This window comes from Triturus cristatus, chromosome 11 (assembly GCF_964204655.1).
Source record: "Triturus cristatus chromosome 11, aTriCri1.1, whole genome shotgun sequence".
Classification (NCBI taxonomy): domain Eukaryota; kingdom Metazoa; phylum Chordata; class Amphibia; order Caudata; family Salamandridae; genus Triturus; species Triturus cristatus.
Window position 1 is genome coordinate 1,180,995,839 of NC_140594.1, and position 20,449 is coordinate 1,181,016,287.

The 20,449-nt window shown below is 43.5% G+C and overlaps 1 protein-coding gene across 3 annotated transcripts in view; it reads right to left on the reverse strand.

The window, feature by feature from the left end:
• The window catches only part of LOC146788676 (receptor-transporting protein 3-like), a 98,654-nt gene that overhangs the window by 48,274 nt on the left and 29,931 nt on the right, over positions 1 to 20,449 (reverse strand). For all 3 annotated transcript variants that reach the window (XM_085635903.1, XM_085635906.1, XM_085635905.1), the window contains exon 2: positions 16,228 to 16,412. In XM_085635903.1, coding sequence (XP_085492029.1) covers positions 16,228 to 16,409 — 182 coding nt within the window. In that variant the 5' untranslated portion in view covers positions 16,410 to 16,412. The remainder of the gene's footprint in view (positions 1 to 16,227; positions 16,413 to 20,449) is intronic.

A 20,449-nucleotide genomic window follows, 5' to 3' on the forward strand; every position in this document is an offset into this window, starting at 1 on the left:
AGTAATCCTTAGGGCATGTTTGCATTTTCCCCATCACTAAATAACCCTTAGTATATTTTCAGATTTTCACCATCACTCATTAATCTTGAGTGTATGCTGATATATTTAATATTATATTTACAAGAGCCTTGCGTCATGTTTGCACCACGCAAAGTGGAACATGCGCAACACAAGGCTCTAAGTCAGATTGATGAAGCCACGCATAACCACTTTGCGTGGCTTTAGTGTCCTCATAAATCTTGAGTAAGCCAAGGCAGTGCAGATCGCTGCTTTGCCTTACTCTGCGCATGTGAGGCATGCCATGGACATTGCAGTTGGTGTTCCCGAGCAACGCCCATGGAATTTGACGTATTCCCAGATTTACAAGAGGTGTAAACCTGGGAATGTGCCAAAACCTTCGCCTCTGCAGGGGAGGCGCAACGAGGAGCAATATCTCAAAATGCCTCGCAGGATTGTTTTTGTGCAGGAAGGTGCCCCTACCTACACAAAACAATCCTGCCCACAATACAGGCACCTGTGTGGCGCAAGGCGGCAAAAACTGCACCAGCACAGGGGAAAAGGACAGGAATTCCTAGTATTGGATAAAAGTGGCGCATTCCTGCCCTTTCCCCATGGCACAGCGTGGCGCCATAATCTCGTAAACATGCCTTGTGTGTAGTGTATCCAGATGGTTTGCCTCTGTAGGTCATGCAAAACCATCACCGCAACTGTCGCACTTGCAGAACCACCACTTTTAAAAACAGTGCACTAACAACATGATGCCTAAAGTGAATACATCATTTAAAGTGCTGCTGCACAAGTACTATACAAAAGAAGGGTATGAAGTTCCTAGGTGATCTAATAATCACTTACAAAAAAGCGTTAGCTTCTTATATAAAACTCAAGTGTAATACAGACGAAAAGGAGGGGAATTCCTCCTTTCAGAACTAAGGTCCTCCCACACCCAGCAAGCTAGGTGTCATGCTTCATCATATGAGCCTGCTCCTCGTCGGGCGGGTGCCGCAATGCCCGACGGGCACCCTTAAAGGGGCTCTTTATCGGAGATCTTTTGTTCCTTGACGTAAGGGTGCCGTGGGTGTGAGGGGCCTAGGTGAGTGTAGATTTAAGGAATGGTGCTTTTAAAATAGGTAAGGGAGTCCTCTGTGATGTAATTTTATTCTGCGAGGGACCCTTCCTGATTAAAATGAAAAATAGGGAGGGGTAACTCTTTCTGTTATAATGTAACAGAACGCGTACTCAACTCCCAGGAGGTCAACATGTTTATCGCCCTATACTGTCAAGGAGTGATCATTGGCGATTCTTCAGGACCGTGTGAGAAAGAAAAAACTATCTACATGTGGGTGGTGAGGTGCGTTGCTACCTACCACTGGTTGTCCCCTTGGGTCATTACCCTTGGAGAGGTGAGGCGATCTAGTTAGATATGTAATTTAGCCTCATCAAGTGCAGCGGAGTGCATGAGCCCCGATTGTGGTGTCTCTGTTCCTATTTGGAACCCGTCGGCCGACCTACCCTGCTCCGCCGCTCCCAGGTCCCTGCAGCAGCCCGCACAGTGACCACTCACAGGTTTAAAGTGTCACATGTTAAAGGTGTTGAGAGAACCAGTTCAATGTCACCAAAGTTGCCTCTGATTTCTAGGATTTACCTACTGTGTAAAATGAAGTTTCAGGGTGTCTTTTAGGGTTTGGTGGAGTGGGACCTCTCGCATCTTGCACAAAAGGCAGTTCCACCGTCCAAAAATCTGATTGGCTGTCAGTGGAGCCTGTGCTGGTGGTTATTCACTCTCTCAGACCAGTCTGCTACAAAGCTGCCCCCTTTCTTGTGTTGCTAGGCATGGCGGGCCCAGGCAGGGAAATTCAGTAATGGCCCCACGTGCAGAAGAAACATCCCTACGCAACGGATCAATTTTTGTTGGTGTTTCAGAAACAATCCCTCACCCATGTGGGGGGTTGTTTCTCAGTGTCAAAAAAAGCCACTATAGATGTGAGCCTGCACTTAGATTTGCCTATGGCGCATCCACCACACTGCTATACCTGCTGCTCAGCCTGTGTGTCTGTGGAGTGGAATGTTTTGGTGAGAGCTGGTTATGGAATGCTGGATGAGAGAGAGTGTGAGTTGGAGTAAGGGCTGAGCAGCAGGGAGCCTGCTCCTGGTGTTTTTATGCTTTTCCCTTACACTTCTTTTGCACGTCTGGGTTGCGGCAGGATGTTCTAGGTTGCTTTGTGCTGGTACTTTCTAAAATGTTCCTGTTTCATGCTTGATATTTTACTGTGCGTTATTCTTATATTTTTCAGAGGTAAAGATAGAAGTGATGATTGGTATGTTAGTGTGTTGATGATTCCCACTTTTACGTGGTTTTGGGTTGTTGATGATTATTCACTATCCCTTGAGGTCCGGACCCACATTACGTTTTCTTTTCCTGCTTTAAGAGTGCATTGCACACGTGTTCTGTGTGGAGTGTATTTCCCACACATCACAACCCAATCTTCGGTTTGGGTGGAGTTTCTGATTGCTTTTCCTTTGCAACTTAATTTTCTGTTATCTAGGTGATGTGTCCTGTCGCGCCTTTTAGTCGGGACCCTTCCTACCTCTTGTTGGCCTGGCCAGCCTGCTTGTTTGGTTTCTGGGGTTTTGTTGGAGTCTTGGTGGCGTTGTAATGTTGTGTTGCTTTGGCTTGGTTTTAAGTGAGCGTGGATTTTGTATTTTTTGTGTGAGAAAGGGAGAAGTGGTGAGCGATAGAGATTGTGCATTCTTCTACTTCTTCCTAACATTTATCTTTTTCCTATTTTGGTGTACATGTATTTCTCCATCTACATGTATTGATGTTGCCCCTCTCTTGCATGTATTTATTGTTGCCATCTTGTACATGCATCTGTTTTATTGTAATTCTTTTGCTGTTGATTTTATTGGTATTAAGAAAGGAAGATGTGTTATACCTGCTGCTCAGCCTGTGTGTCTGTGGAGTGGAATGTTGGTGTGAGAGCTGGTTATGGAATGCTGGATGAGAGAGAGTGTGAGTTGGAGTGAGGGCTGAGCAGCAGGGAGCCTGCTCCTGGTGGGGCTCACCTGTATAACATCTTACTTGGAATAAATCTTCATAAAGGAACTACGTGGAATGGTCCTACTTATTTACAACACACACTGACAAAAATACTTTCGACAAAATGTTCCTGTCGACAAGGTGGGATTTTTAAAGATGGCGAGTGGTCCAGCAATAGAAGATGAAGGCAAGAGACTCCAGTGACCCGGCGAGCTGGTGGATCACAAACAAAATAGATATTTATGTAAACGATATGTTGGACACAATATTTATGAGAGACAATGTTTCCGTATTAAGTACTCTGACATAGAGCGCTCTCCCCTTAATACTATGTCCAGTCCCACACTACTGCTGCCCTGCTCCACCTCATGTCACATCCCTGAGCAGAAGGACCCTGGTTCAGTGCGGAAGTGCCCCACAGAGCCTCAGGAGAACCAAAAACCTCTAGATGGCCACCTCTTCAAAGAGGTGCACCCCAGTAACATCTTACGCAAAAAAAAGAGAGGGTGAAATTACTCACTGGGTCAATCTGTGCTAGAGGGTTAGAACTTGAGAAAGATCACACATCTCCATGTGGGCAGTATGTGATTAGAGAATAAGCCGGAGCAGCTGGTACCAGCCAGTGGCAATCAACAGTATTGTGAGGGGACACATATTTTTGGGGAGCATGGCTTCCTTGCATACCCAAGTGTGAGAACCTGATACAGATGACGTCTCCGGTACTACAGATATTTGTTCACAAATAGGTTGGATCCTCTGTATCCAATGCATAAGAAGGGGTGCTGTGTTGCTAGAGTGATACGGCAGAGAAGGCTTGTGCTGTGGGCATCTCTAGGAGGCTGCATTTGCCCTCACACTGTACACAATGATGTCTGATAGAGGACACACATTGATCCTTCACACAGAACAATGAGGTGCGCTGTACCGTGCACTCTGTGGTTCATGAGTATGGCTCGCAGATTCGTTCACCTGTTTAAAAAATATGTGATCCCAGGTTAGCAGAGAGAGATCTGAAAGGCAGCCATCTTGGATAGGGCATTCAATAGTCTGCATAATGAGTACCTAGTGAAACTTACACACATCATAATCGAAACCAAAAACTTACACCAAGTGTGCAGGTCGCAAGATCTGACATTCTTTTAGACCCACCTCCATTTGGAAAAGAAGCCACAACCAGCAGACAACAGACCACATTCCGACTAACCCAACAGCAGTAAGAGGCCAAGAAGTTACTGAACATTGTGGTGAATAAAAACTGCCCTATATATCATAAAATAACATATCATGCCATAGTGTGATTCGTGGTGAATGCCACCTGCAGGTATAGTCATCCACTGGTGCGTGGTGGGCACTGCCAGTTTCTGCAATGAGAACCTTGTTGTCGTTTCACATGTCTGGGGTCTCATACAAGCCTTTCTGTTCACTAACATGGACCAATGCTTATTTGAAACAAATGACTAAATGCAATATATGTGTTAGTGTTTATATGATGCTGCAAAATCTAATTGGAAATCTGAGGAGTGAAATACTTTGCAATAGTACTGATGTGGTAAATAAAATAAATATTACCGGACTGAATTTCATACGGAATCTTAAAATAAAGTAAATAGCTCAAAATAACAAGAGGCAGAATCCGTGGTATAAGAGGTTTTCTAATGGGCTTTATTCCATTCAAAATGGCCGACTCGAGTGGCGGCCTTCAGGTTCCGTCACCACGAGGGTTCAGGAAGTGAAGTACAATAATTCATTAACAGACATGTATTTTTATAATAAGTACATTACAATGAAACGAATGTAGAAGGCGTAACATTTGATAAGAAAAATGACGTGACAGTGACATAATCGAAACTAGGCGTAATAAGGAATAAAAGAAACATAATTGGTTAGGATTATCAGACATAGGTGGATCTATAAGATAATACTTGGCATAGATGCGCGCGCAGCAGTATGACGTGTAATTGACGTGCAACTAGGGGGTGAAGGGGACTTGACATTTAGCTCTACATGTGGAGACGAGAAGTCTGGGGGTCAAGTCATCCTAATCCCAAATCATATCTAACATCCTATGTTTAAAGAACTATGTTATCCACAAGGAAGAGACTCTCGGACAGAATCTATTCTATACTGACTGTGTGCGTGTACAAGCGTCTAAGTGTCTATATGAGATGCGAGGGGCAGAAAACTTTCCATGGCAACAGGGCTATGAATCACTTGCAGGAGGACGGAAAGGCTGAGTCCTCTGCTTGTGAGCCAAAGGAAATGTTTACCTAAATCACTGGACAGGAATGCATCGGCTGGAGAGCAAAATAGATAATTCGAAGGTGAAATACAGCTTCTTGGCAGGCAGGCAGGCGAAAACTAGCCGAGGCAGGCACCGTTAGCTGCACAGGGAGTAGGACAAAGTTCATGGATACAGATGCAAGCTCAAGCTGAAGCTGTCAGAGACAGAGAGCAGGGAAAGGCTTTGAGGACAGAATCGGGCCTACTCGCCTGAACTGTAAAAATGGAGTAACTTAGCCATATAAAGTCGGTGGCCTTTCATACTTAGGAATCGAATATCCAGCCCATTGATGGCGGATCTGACAGAGAACATGTTGACGGTAGACACACATATGTTTGCGTCTTAGAAACTGGAACTGGAGGGAACATACATGTACTTGTAACATGTATATAGAACCGTTGGGGTCCAAGATAGGGGACATAACTGATCAGGAAAATCCACATTTCCACATTCCCTCCTTGTCCCCTTCTTGCCCTTCACGAGACATCAATCTTCATCATTCCATTGATTTGCTCATGGAGCATCATTTCTTCTTCCTTCCGGCATTTTGAACGAGAACTGTGATATGGAATGCATGATGTGGCACACAGACCACAAATCGCTGGTCCACATTGTAGGCATAAACAACAACTGAAGAGCATAAGAAGGCCAATACCTAGGAAGGATAGAACTCTCCATCCCCAGGCTGATATCACACTCCAAAACCACCCGGACCACGTCCAAGTGCCTGGATTCTCGTGTATCTGGCTTACAATCTTATGAAGGCGTGTTATAGCTTTATATACAGATGGCGAATTTTCTGGTATGAATATGCAGCAGCTGGATCCGATGACCCTGCAAGCTCCGCCCCTATCGGCCAGGATGACGTCAAGGACAAGACGATTCTGGAGAACAACAATTCTCATCACTGATTGTTCCTCTGTCAGATTGCCTAGGGCGGCTATAGTCTCGTTTACTACAGCTTCAAGAGTCTTGGTTAGTCTACGTATCAGCTTACTATTTGATATAGTACCTATATAGGGAAAGATACCTTTATTGAAATCTACATACTTGTCCCATGCTGTCTCAGTATAATCGACAACTGGGAGATCTCTTTGCTCTCTATTGTGTACTAAATGAACATTTCGATAATAATCAGGGGGAGCTAGGAAAACAGGTGGCAGAAGGAATGCTATGTAACAGGTACCATCCCAATCTAGAGGCAGACGCATATATGCCGTCTGGCCACATATGAAGTAAGAATGGCGAGAAGCTCTAAATGAAGATTTACCTTGATCACTATATTCTACTGTAGTAACGCATTGGCTATGGCCCATGTGTATGGAACCAACTTTTCTTACACATAATTCACCCTTTACTGGAAATACTGACATAGTGGGCAGAATTAGTTCAACTTCGGATTTGACATTCAAAATCATAAGATTAGGCGTAAAATTACCTAATTTATACACTTCATTTTCTAAATCAGTTCCTGTTCTACTGGGGTGACCCTCCTTATCAGGGTGACAGACTTTGAATAAAACTAGATTCAGATTTCCCCATATCCAATGTTGTTGATAAACTGCTGTGTCTGGGTCTATGGAATTTAATAAACTAAACCATGCTCCACAGGAGCCATTGTGTGTGAACGGATGTGGAAAGAAAGGCAGAACTCCTTTGTTATTCTGATAGGGAGGGAGTCGGCCACACACCCAACAATTGGTCGCATTACTAGTCTGATGGGAATGATGTAACATACTAATGAATGTGTTATTGCGCAGCGCAAGTCTATAGGACAACTCATGTGGGGGTAAGTCACTAAAAGAATGTTCATCGGTTATATTGAAAACACGTTTAGAAACAGGATAATACATATGCAACAATATACTTGCAGTAACTATTAAAAAACTCAAGGAAGACAAAATTAATAAAGTCACAATACAGTGGTTACGCAGTAATTTACAATAAGCATGTCGTTTCATTATGATTCTGGACTCTACGTGATTCAGACCTAAGGGGTACATGTCGGGACAGATTCAACCGCTTCACCTTGGAGAGGACTTAAACAATCAAATCGTCCGACAGTTTAGATCTGGACCTGAGTTTCTGTTTATAGAGTTCGGTGCTACTGGCCTCAGCCAAAGGTAGCTTTGAGTCAATGGGGGAAGACACACGGGCAGTACTGTCTGTGTCAGGAGGAAGTCCATGAAATTTTTTGACGTGACTTGAATGAATCCACCCTTTGCGTCCCTCGACCTTCACGGCTGTTCTTGTGGTCAACAGGACCAACTTGGGTGCTTTCCACCTGGGCTCCAGCTGACTTTTCCTGTCGAAATTTCTCACAAAGACAAGATTACCCGGAACAACGTCATGGGGTTTCGCCTCAGTGTTGTCGGGAAAGGCTGCAGCTACCTGTGAACGAGAAGATTGTAGTGCAGACATCAAGGAAGCCAAGTAATCTGTCAGCATGTTACAGTCAATGTCAGTTATTTTACGTGGTATAGGCGTCCCCCACATATTCGGTGGTCTACCAAAGATCACCTCATACGGGGATAGCCCTGTTCTAGAGTGTGCTACCATTCTCATGTAAAAGAGTGCAACTGGTAATGCTACTATCCAGTCGACACCTTTCTCTCTACATATTTTGGACAGTCTGATTTTCAGTGTCTGGTTATGTCTTTCTACGAGACCTGCTGCCTCGGGGTGTCGGACACAGTGGAATTTCCACTGATATCCCAACAAGAGTGAGACATGTTTCATTAATTCGGATGAGAAAGGCTGGCCGTTATCTGAATATACAACACGTGGTAACCCGTACCGTGGGAAGAATTCTCGAACTAGCTGCTTGGCAGTAGTCGGGGCAGTGTAATCTGATACGGGATACGCCTCTGTCCAACGGGAGAGAGCGCAGACAACTACGAGAACATATTTGAATCCTCGACAACGTTCCATCTGAATATAATCCATCTGGAGGACTTCAAAAGGATGGTCAGGAGGCTGAAATCCACCCTGCTCTACGGGAACACTCTTTCCTGGATTAAACTGACAACATATCATACAGGTACGAACTTTTTGTTTAGCTGCTGCTCGTAAATGTTTGTTGAACCAAATGTGCTGAATGCTATCTAGCATAGCCTTCTCTCCTAAATGTGCTGGACTGTGAACTGTAGCTATAATGGCTTGAACCATGGAATCAGGGAGAAACCATACAGATTTCTCCTTCGTCATCCATCCTTGATCTGTCTGGATCCCTCCTAGTTCAGTCCACTTCTTTATTTCTTCTGCTGTGGCATGTGTCTGTATGTCAATTACGTCAAGTGCGGGATCCTTAATTGTCATACATTGTGTTGGTGTCTGAACTATTGGCCTTGTCATGTCTAATGTGCGATTCTGAGCAGTCTGTTTAGCTGTTTTGTCAGCTAAATCATTGCCTTGAGAAATGGTATCAGTAACCTTCGTGTGTGCTTTACATTTCATAATTGATATAGCAGTGGGTAGATGTATTGCGTCTAACAAGGCATGAATGAGGGGTCCGTGCTGAATGTGGGCACCATGGGACGTTAAATAACCTCTCTCTCGCCACAGCACACCGAAGTCGTGTACAACTCCGAATGCATAACGTGAGTCAGTGTATACATTAACTTTCTTATTTGTGGCTTGAATACAGGCTTGCGTTAGAGCAATAAGTTCTGCTGCTTGGGCTGACAGAGTATCTATACAATGTGTCTCAATAACTTCAGTGTCTGTTGTGACTGCATACGCGGCCACTAAATCTCCTGTACTTGCTCTCATGCATGATCCGTCTACATACAACGTCAGGTCTGGATCTAACAATGGAACGTCTGTCAAGTCTTGTCTAGGTTTCGTCTTTATTTCAATGATTTCAACACAGTCATGAGCTAGTGGGTCTGTTCCAATTACAGGTAATAGTGTAGCAGGATTCAATGTATTACACCGTCGGATCTCTATGTGTGGTTGAAACAATGTCAGCTCATAACCGGTAAGTCTTGCTATGGTCAAGTGTTGTGTTTGTGTTCGGTTCACAAGAACCTCTACTGCATGTGGTACTTGTACTGTCAATGGGTGTCCTAATACTATGGCATCGCTTTGTCTGATTGCTAAAGCTGTCGCTGCCACTGATTTCAGGCATGCAGGCAAAGCCTGAGCTACGGGATCTAATGTACTGGAAAAATAAGCACATGGCTTGCGTGATCCTGCTTGATCCTGAGTGAGTACTGACAAGGCAGTACCTTCGCGTTCTGTAACAAAGAGTGTAAAATGTTTGTTATAACATGGTGTTGCTAAAACAGGTGCTTGACATAAAGCTTCCTTTAGGCTTTCAAAAGCTTGTGTATGTTCCTGAGTCCAAGGGAGAACAGTCGATGTGGCTGCCTCCTGTGTGGTTAACTGAATGAGTGGTTTTGCTAGAAATGCGTACTGAGGGATCCACTGCCTACAATATGAAGTGAGGCCTATAAAAGCCCGCACCTCCTTTTGTGTCTGGGGTATTGACATGTTAGCAATTAACTGGATGCGATCTGGTGTAAGCTGCCTTCCCTCCTTGGACAGCGAGTGACCAAGATAAATAACTCGCTGAACACAGAATTGCAGCTTAGAAGGGGACACCTTGTGCCCCTTGTCGGCTAGGAAATGTAAAACTGTCAGAGAAGCTTTTTCACATTCTGGCTCGCTTCTCGCGGTGATCAGCAGATCATCGACATATTGAAGTAGTGCAGTATTGACTGGCATGTGTATACTGTCAAGTTCTCGTTTCAGTGCTTGGCTGTAGATGCTGGGGCTTTCTGTAAATCCTTGAGGAGCGCGTGAGAATTTAAAGCTGCGCCCATTTAAACTGAATCCGAACAAGTATTGGCTTTCCGGATCTATTGGGACGCTGAAAAAGGCATTCTTGAGATCAATTACAGTAAAAAATGTTGCTTCGGAATCAATTGCTGTCAACAATGATGATATATCAGGGACCACAGGGAATTGTGGTACAATACACTTGTTTAGTTCACGCAAATCAATAACCAATCGGTACACTGGTGGAGCAGTAGGATCAGTTCGTTTAAGAATCGGAATTATCGGTGAATTACATACATTGGAGTCTGTTTCTACAACTACTCCCTGGGCAATTAGCTCATCAATGATTTTCAGCAAAGCCACTACAGCATCGTGCGGTAACTTGTATTGTCGCATTCGTGGTAGTACCACTCCTGCTTTCAATGTAACTCGATAGGGTGTAATGTTCATGCAGCCAACATCCGTAGGGCCTTGTGCCCATAGATGTACTGGTAAAGTCTGTAGTCGGGGATCCATGTCTCTAGACACATAGTGACCTTTAAAATCACGCAAAAACAACCTTACTCCTTCCGGAGAACAACATATTATGGCTCCTAGTGCTTTCAGAGTTTTAATTCCTAACAGATTTTCTGGGCATGATTTAGTAAGCAATAAATCTGTAGTTCGTGTCAAAGGTCCTATCGTAAGTGGTAGAGGCTGTGATACTTCATTAACAATAGGTTTTCCTGAAAAACCAAGGGAAACATTTTGAGAGCCTGAGAGGGGTGCCCCTGGAACTTCACTACGTTTTATGGTTGTTCGACTTGCCCCTGTATCGAGTAAGAATTTTCTATCTTGACCTAATAATTCACTATGTACATAAGGTCCTTCTTGATCTACCGGAATCTCGATAAGCGGTAAGTCAACTTCCCTCTCTAGGCTGGTTCATGCGTAACGCTGATACTCAGGGTATTCATACTGTGCAGTCTGATACATTTGTTGTGTTGTAGTTTGTGTGGCAGTAGCAGGCAACGGTGGTGCAGCTGGCACAAACTGTATGGGTTGCTGTGAGGCTGGCATAGACTGTTGCTGAACTGGCACGGACTGTCCATGCTGCATAGCTCCTTGTTCATTCTGATCTTGTCTAACTAATCGTGGTCTCTCTTTTGCAATACCTGTAGCTATATTACGTTTCAGGACTTGACAATCATGTACATAATGGCCTAGTTGTTTACAGTAATTGCAGGTTCCTTTTACAGGAACTGCAGAATCACCAGAATGTGTCACACCCTTTTTGTGACCATCTGCTGGTACTGTCTGAGAAACTAGCATTTTCATTTTTGTATCCTTCATGCGTCTATGCTCGTGTTCTTGTTCATCCCTAATTCTATTGTGATGATACTGTAACATTTGTAGCATTTGCGACGGAGTGTTACTTTGCCAGGTACTCTCGAATTTCAATATTCTATTCTTTACTGGGGGCAATGCATTTTCCACTAATTTTGTCACAAATAGATGTGGATATGAGTCACTACTTGCTTTTATACCACTATTTATACCAAAACATTTTTCAAATCGAGCATAATAATCGCTTGTGTCTTCATCTTGCTTTTGTTTACAGGCTGTGATTGCACCCCAATCTTCCTTTTTTGTAGTTAATAAACGTGGCAGTACCTGTACTAGTAAACCTGGTAATAGTTTAACTTTATCCCCGAGCCCTGAACCTGCAGCTCGGCCCCTTTCTTCCTCTGCTAATGCTGTCCAGTCTATCTTTTGGTCTCCCACTTCCCACTCTTTTTCTTTCAGTTTTTCATAAATGCCAGCAGGCAAAAGCACCTTTAATATCGTCATAATATCAGGAAAGGTGTACTCTCCCATCAGTAACATGTCTTTAATTTCTCGGTGGAAACCCGCTGGGTCTTTGTCATGACTAGGTACTACTTTCTTCATTTCTAATAATTCCATTTTTGATATGGGTGTGTAAACAAATACACGGTGAAACTCATTGTCTTCGCCTTTTATTGGGTGCACTTCCCGTAAAGGATTTTGTCTATCCATGTAGTACGGTGCTCTTTCTCTGGGGGGCAAGGAGAGAGAATCTGGATTTACAAAAAGGACGTACTGCTTACGTGACACTAATATCTCTTTAATTAGCTTGTTACTAGAACCTCTCCATCTGTACGTAAGTAGTTCCGTTAATATATCAGGTAAAGGACCAGGGTCAGCATGTTGGCTCTTATATAATATGAGGAGTTGCTGAATCATATAGATTCCAGCTAAACGTTGTTCATCTGTACTGAGGTTGAGAAACGTGTGTGCTACGGTCTCATCACCGTATTTTTCAGGACTAACAATCCAGTGAACGGCTGATCTGGCTAATTCTTGCTCATCTATGGAATCGAGGAGGTGATAACCCCTTCGTTCTCGTAGTATTTTATCTGCGGCTTGAAACAAATGTTCAGGAGATTTCAGATTTATTACAGGCGTCGGATACGTTCTGCTATTATTTGGACATACAGAGTGTATTGGATCAGAAAAACATCTAGTATTTTCACAAGATCTTCCTCTGCCTACATAGGCTATGGTCTCTGACTGTCTTGCGGAATTCCCTGATTCGGACACTTCATCTTGCTCAAACTCGTCTGTTCCCAATCTCTCTTCATGAATACGCTCTATTTCTTTACGTATTTTTCGGCACATGGCTATTATGCAATTTTGCTTATCGTGTCTCCCTTCTGATATATTCTGACTCCATCTTGTAAGAATAAGCATTGCATTCGGGTCTACCCCCGGACGATCTTGATTTCTGATTACACAGTTTATGAGGAAACGTAACAGTTCCCCCTGTATCTCTACTTTCTGGAATTCCATAGCTCTGTTAATACATCCTGGATCTCGTCCTGTTTGAACAAAATGATATATGTTATCCAGATGCGTAGTCATCCCTGGTAACCTCGCTAAATACTCTGCGGCTCGCCTGATACGTAATGATGCCAGGACCATTTCGTCCTCTTTACCAACCACCGGGTCATATCTACAATTTACAAGGAGTTCCTTAAGCGTACGTTCATTTACGAACTTAGGTGTACGTGAATGTGCTGACTCTTGAAAGACAAGTTTATTTATTCTAGGTGGTGTAAAAATACTGCTAGCACCTCCCGTGGCCCCATCTGGGGCGTCGGGTGTGAAAGGGTTCGTCGAACGTGACACAGCAACTATGGGTGTCGATACCCCTGTAGAGTCGACTGCGGAGACAGATGCGGAAACAGATGTGCTTGCCGAAGCTTGTATCGGGACTTGCTGTTGCACGGGGACCGATACCTGATCCTGACGTTGAACCCCTCCGCCAGACGGTCTATGTGGTGTGGCGTTAGCATACTCGGGAGCTGCGTCATCTAGATATGAGGAAAGAAAAACATCTTCTGCGGTTCTGGGATGCCCCTTTGGATGTACCTTAATTGGAAATAATGGGGGTGGCAAGTCTTTTGGCACCTCCGTAACAGCCTTAGGCAGTCCTTCGGCTAGAAGGGGATACATACCATTCATAAGAGCATTCCTTTGCCTATTTACTTGTTCTGATTTCACTCGGATACCTTCCTCAATTAATAGATTTTCTTGAACTTTATTTGAACTTTCTTTACTCCTCTCTTCTTGTCTACGTGCTTTTTCTGTTCGTCTATGAGATTCTTTACGCCATAACTCAACAGCGTCTTTCTGTGACTGTCTGACCTTTCTTTTCCATAACTCTTCCTCCACTTTCATGATGCACTCTGCATCCCAGGTTCCCGCTATGGGCCACCTTTGACTTTCCGGTAATCCTTTGGTATAATCTACCCATAGATCAAGAAACAATATGGCATCTAAGCCATGCTTATGGTACATGAAATGTCCTGGAGTGTCTCTAGGAGGAATGGGAACTGCTTCTTCAAGCACCCCTTTTCTGGTAGTAATCTGTCTTAACTTCGAGAAGAGCGGCATATTGACAACTGATCTGATACTTACTCTTGAACTTGCTTAATACGAGAAACACAATAATGAACAGTGAACAATGAACAATCATTCATACCACAATATGCAAGACATTTTCTGAATACTTTAAACATTAAACATTAAACATTATAACAATGATCGACAATGATGACAGTCTGCCTAACTAATCACCACGCTGAATTCTTGACAATAACTGAATACTTCGGAATACTTGATATACTGCTAAACAGTACATATACACTGCTAAACAGTGCAGACCGGATTTGTGTACCCAAATCCGTCTTGACCGGCACAACCTATGTGCGCGTCAACACGCCTCCCCGGCGATGGTACTCACCGAGTAGCTCCTTGAAACGGAAGGCCTCAGAGAATGGACAGGACTCGATAACTGCGGACATCGGACCCTCTGGACGTCGGGATTTCGGAAAACCTGGTGGGCCTCTGTATACCTCGGATCTTGCTCTCTCAGCTAGGCTCTGGTCGGGATACTTCGCACTTCTCACCGCCTCGTCTGGGTTGATCGCAGCCTCAGTCGCCCCCGCTTGACCGGAGGGAGCTTACAGGAAATCCTGCTGGTACGCGTTTATGGTCCGTCCAGCTGTGGCAGGAGACCGGGCCTGCAACGCACCGCCGGCGCGTGAGATGAGAAAGTGTCCCTATTCGGGCGCCATTATGTGGTAAATAAAATAAATATTACCGGACTGAATTTCATACGGAATCTTAAAATAAAGTAAATAGCTCAAAATAACAAGAGGCAGAATCCGTGGTATAAGAGGTTTTCTAATGGGCTTTATTCCATTCAAAATGGCCGACTCGAGTGGCGGCCTTCAGGTTCCGTCACCACGAGGGTTCAGGAAGTGAAGTACAATAATTCATTAACAGACATGTATTTTTATAATAAGTACATTACAATGAAACGAATGTAGAAGGCGTAACATTTGATAAGAAAAATGACGTGACAGTGACATAATCGAAACTAGGCGTAATAAGGAATAAAAGAAACATAATTGGTTAGGATTATCAGACATAGGTGGATCTATAAGATAATACTTGGCATAGATGCGCGCGCAGCAGTATGACGTGTAATTGACGTGCAACTAGGGGGTGAAGGGGACTTGACATTTAGCTCTACATGTGGAGACGAGAAGTCTGGGGGTCAAGTCATCCTAATCCCAAATCATATCTAACATCCTATGTTTAAAGAACTATGTTATCCACAAGGAAGAGACTCTCGGACAGAATCTATTCTATACTGACTGTGTGCGTGTACAAGCGTCTAAGTGTCTATATGAGATGCGAGGGGCAGAAAACTTTCCATGGCAACAGGGCTATGAATCACTTGCAGGAGGACGGAAAGGCTGAGTCCTCTGCTTGTGAGCCAAAGGAAATGTTTACCTAAATCACTGGACAGGAATGCATCGGCTGGAGAGCAAAATAGATAATTCGAAGGTGAAATACAGCTTCTTGGCAGGCAGGCAGGCGAAAACTAGCCGAGGCAGGCACCGTTAGCTGCACAGGGAGTAGGACAAAGTTCATGGATACAGATGCAAGCTCAAGCTGAAGCTGTCAGAGACAGAGAGCAGGGAAAGGCTTTGAGGACAGAATCGGGCCTACTCGCCTGAACTGTAAAAATGGAGTAACTTAGCCATATAAAGTCGGTGGCCTTTCATACTTAGGAATCGAATATCCAGCCCATTGATGGCGGATCTGACAGAGAACATGTTGACGGTAGACACACATATGTTTGCGTCTTAGAAACTGGAACTGGAGGGAACATACATGTACTTGTAACATGTATATAGAACCGTTGGGGTCCAAGATAGGGGACATAACTGATCAGGAAAATCCACATTTCCACACTGATATAGGAACTATGTCAGAGAAAGGGACGATACAACAGTTCCAGCACCAGCAGTTGCAACTGGCAGCAGTCGCATGGACCGCAACTTCCTAAGACCATCTTTGGGCCTTTGCACTTATATTTTTTACAAACTAAACACCGCTCACCACAATAAGGGTTAATATTATCCAGCTTATTGATACCCATTGCTCCAACCTCAGGTGAATGGGTGTTGGAATCAGCCCACTGGGATTCATTGTGGTATCCAGCAGGGTTGGGGGCGCTCACCACAAAAAGGCAGTAGTTTAACATATTTACCTGCCATAAGACGGCTTCTCGAAAACCTTCCACCCTTCCTTCCGCTTCTCTTGCTTCAGCTCGTTAGTTATGCTATAGTTGAAGTGGAGCTGCCACTTGTCTCCATGCTCCTCCTCCAGCTCATCCTCCTGAATTTCATTGAACCGGTCAATCCAGGCGTTTCCTGATTCGTGCCGAGACATGTCCTTCAAAGAAAGGGAACCAATCAAAATTATGTTCAGAAAAATTGTGGCTCTAACAGAAATTCTACAAATACGTTTACTGACTTTTCATGTGACTTCCACCATCATCTATTTTCACACTGAAATGTTTGCAGTGAGACTAAGGCTCTCATTGCTAGAATTGCAGTATTGAAAGCCTTATTAGAAATCTTTCACAAAGCTTATTTTTGTAACCTGAATCTAAAATCAATTGAGTTCTACACCAAATAATTACAATTCTCTTTTCCTGTAAAACATTTTTATTTTTCCATTTAACAGTTTTCTATTGTGCCGGCGGTATTATTGTGCTCTACATAAGTAAGAGTCGGCGGAACTTGTAGAATTGTACTCCACGAAATTCCGCAGAGTCACATGAAAACTCCATGAGATTTCACTGAGTTCTGCGAGCACGTCACACTGCTCAAGCTGATTTTTAGCACTGGGAGCTTGTTATGCACTGTCAAATCGGCGCGAACTGCACCATGTGCGTCTGCTTCTTTCTGCCGCTCGAGTGGATTTTATGCGGTACCATTCTCAACGTGAATGGTAGCGACCTGCCGCAACCGCCTGCTTTGAAATATTGCTCTGGGACTCATCCTACCACTCATTTTTTCTTGCTCATGCTTGCTAACTTAATGAAAGGGAGCTGCGCGTGAGAAAAACTCTGCACGTGTCGGTTCACAGAGTTTTTCTGGAACTCTGTGCTCCAGGCGGAGCATGGAGTGGGCAGAGCTCTGCGAACTCCACCAGTTGAGCAGACTTTACCGCCCACCCCTATACATACGATCGTCAATGTATCACAATTCCCTCTGATAGTGTAACAGCAGGGATAAAACAGGTGTGGTACCAGAATACCATTATCAGAATATAGTGTGACATACATTGTGTCATAAATATTGTTTACAAACATATAGCTCATTCGAGTTCATAGTAAAAAATCTACAGCAAATGGGGTGGAGACACTCCCCCTCTAAATTCATTTTATTATTTAATGGGGTCGATTGGCAGGAAGGGTATAATCTTGGACTATGAGGGGCTTATTTACAAGGCCCACACGCCACTTTTGCGTCATTTTTAACATGGGAAAAGTGACGCAAAAGTGGCGCAAGGGGCTTCTAAATCTGCCCCTGAGTCTTAGGCGTGGCCAGTAGGAGAAGCCGCATCATGAGGCTTTTCGGTTCTCAATGTATGTTTTATTCACATAAAAGTATCAGTACAGTAAGTAAAAGTTAGTTAATTAGGGGAATTAAAATAAACTTGAATCATAATATTGCAAAGCTGCACTTTACCTTTAAGAAGTTAAGTACGCAGAGCACACACTTACACAGGACAATATTTTCGTAAACCATATTTAGGACACAATTTTTATGTAGACAATATTTCTGTGATTATCTTCTGATGTGCAGCTCTTATATCAAAGATTAGGGCAGCATTGCCAATATCAGGATACCTTGGTTTAGGTGTGTACGTGTAAAATGTAATTGACAGTGCCTGGATACCCTCTCCGGTGACAAGTAGCGCTCTGTAAATCTACTGATTGATTGATTGATTGACGTCGGTCGTACAATATAGGAGAGGTTGAGTTTAGGATGAGTGAAACGTGGAGTACATTAGCAGATGCATAACGAATAAGTGCTTTTTTAGGAATGTCTGAGATAAGAGAAAATACTCTTAAACCTACGGAAGTTTATTTCTAAAACAAGGATAGTGCAATATTGCTATGCACAGCAACCGAGTGAACCCTCTAACCAGTGCTTAATTTGTAAAAGAATGACTGTCGGTGCCCGAAGCTCTGCTCACACCCCAAGGCCAGTGTAATTTTTTTAAAATATTTTTTTTTAATTTCGTTTTTTTATTGAAAACCATATGTAATGCAATACAATAAATCCAGCTGTACATCATATACATTTCATCAAAAATACTTGCACACATATTAATGATTAATAAATAGCGTATATTGATCAATACTTGGTAGATCCTAGCCGGTCCTTTAAAAAAAAGAAAAAGGAGAAAAACCCACCTAGCAACTATTAAAAGTATCTCCGTTATTTATATCAAAATTAACCTAATAGCCAGAAAAATACTATTTCTATATATTTCTATAGAGGCCGGTGTAATTAAAGGTTGGTGCGCCGAATACCAAGGTGGGGTACACTTGAATCCATCTCAGGACTCTTTAATCCACCACCAGACATTCCCTGTATCTTTATCCCACTCTTGCCTTCCCCGCTTTCTCCCTTTGTGATGGTTTTTCCACCTTTCTTTTACTTTCATCCCACTTTGTGTGATTTTTCCTCTTTTGCTTTCGGGAAATGTCAGATGAGGAAAAAAAAGTGCTGCTCTCCCGAAAATTAGTGCCAATGGGCCCCACCTGCAAACTCCGGCTCAAATTAAGCACTGCTTCCAACACTTTTGTATAACATTAATAGTTTTTTTCAAACATTCTTTGAATGAGAGTACACATGAGAGAAGCTCCAACATAGAATAACAGGTGCACAGTTTTCTCATAAGAAGAGTGTAAGAAGACCTTGCATAAATACAAGAAGAGTGGTCTCCTAATAGAGCGCATTGTTGGGTTCTCAGCTGAGTGACAAGGAGAGCCATAAGGTGGTAGGTGCTCCAGGGAAGGGTTGCTTCCAGCCTTGAGATGTCTTGAATTTGGGGGTTTCCAGTTGAAGTGAAATGATACATCATGTGACGTGAAAACATTCCCTTCATTAACTTTGATGTCCTTCATGCTGTCCCCCCCCAAAGCACCCAACCCTTCACCCCTGTAGTCAGAACAACATCAGTTCCACATTGAGAGGTCAGCTTTAAAACTCCAACTATCAAAAGAGTGGAATTCCATAAGGTCCTTGTGGTACGGGCAGTTACGTCGTATACGGTGGGCGGAATTTTGCGAAATTGCCTTTCGCAAAATTTCGCTAAACAGCAAAAAATCTCCGGGAATTTCGCGTGCTCACGGAGATTTTGGGCTGATTAATGCGTTACTGAATTTGACCGTCAACTCGGGCACCTGCTTTATTTATATCTGTAAGTGCTTCCTATTGAGGTTTAATGACAGGAGCATCGTGCCAGAATGAATCCTGCCCTGCATATTTCCGTTCCGCCGCGGATCGCAAAAGTTTCGACATTTTCGCGTTCCGCACAGAACGCGAAAATGTTGACATTTCGCAATTTCCGCGAGCGGAACGGAAATTGTTACCCACCTTTACTTTTTAGACCCTGGACACGTAACAGAAAGTGAAATCAGATGACCTTTGTTCCAGATGACATGGAATTTTTTCAAAGAAATAAATTAGTGAAAACTTGTGATTTCCATAATCAAAATATTTATTGTGTGAACTGTTGCTTTTGTATGGATTTACCACTTGTGCAGAGTTGTGTCGCGTTCTTTTGAGGGGACAGGTTCTTGCGTGACTTTACTGCAGGCCGCAATCTTACCCTGCTCTTATAGCGAGCATGTCAGGGAGGTCGGGGTTGTTAAAAAAAAATGCTGAAGAAAGGGGGGTGAAGCCTTAAACCTCATCTTTTATCTATTTACTTATTTAAATGTTTCCTTGAGTGTGAACGTGACATCAATTAATAATAGAAGCAGATATCAGTCTGCAGTAAACTAGTTCATGGAACACAAGTGAAAGGTGAACTGCGGCATGGTATGAAATCCACAATGAGGTGGAGGGGAGATAAAAAGAGGGTAAGATAAAAGGAGCACACAGGCGAAAACATAGGGGTGGGGGGAGGTGGAGGGAGGTGCGTCATCAGAGCTGCCCTGACCCTGAAAACGAGCCAAGTTGGAGACAGCACGTGACAGTGGTGGCTCCTCTGCAAAGGCGGAGGAGCGTTGCCCCACTGCTCTGTGAGAAGTTGAAAATGTAAAAAGAAATATGATAATAATGAAGTACCTACAGCTCCAGCATTAGCGGGGAGGAGACTGTTGTCATGAATGCAACTATGTGATACAAAGAGACATTTAGGGGCAATTTTACAAGCCCCTTATGCCAGGTTTGCGCTGCTGTTGC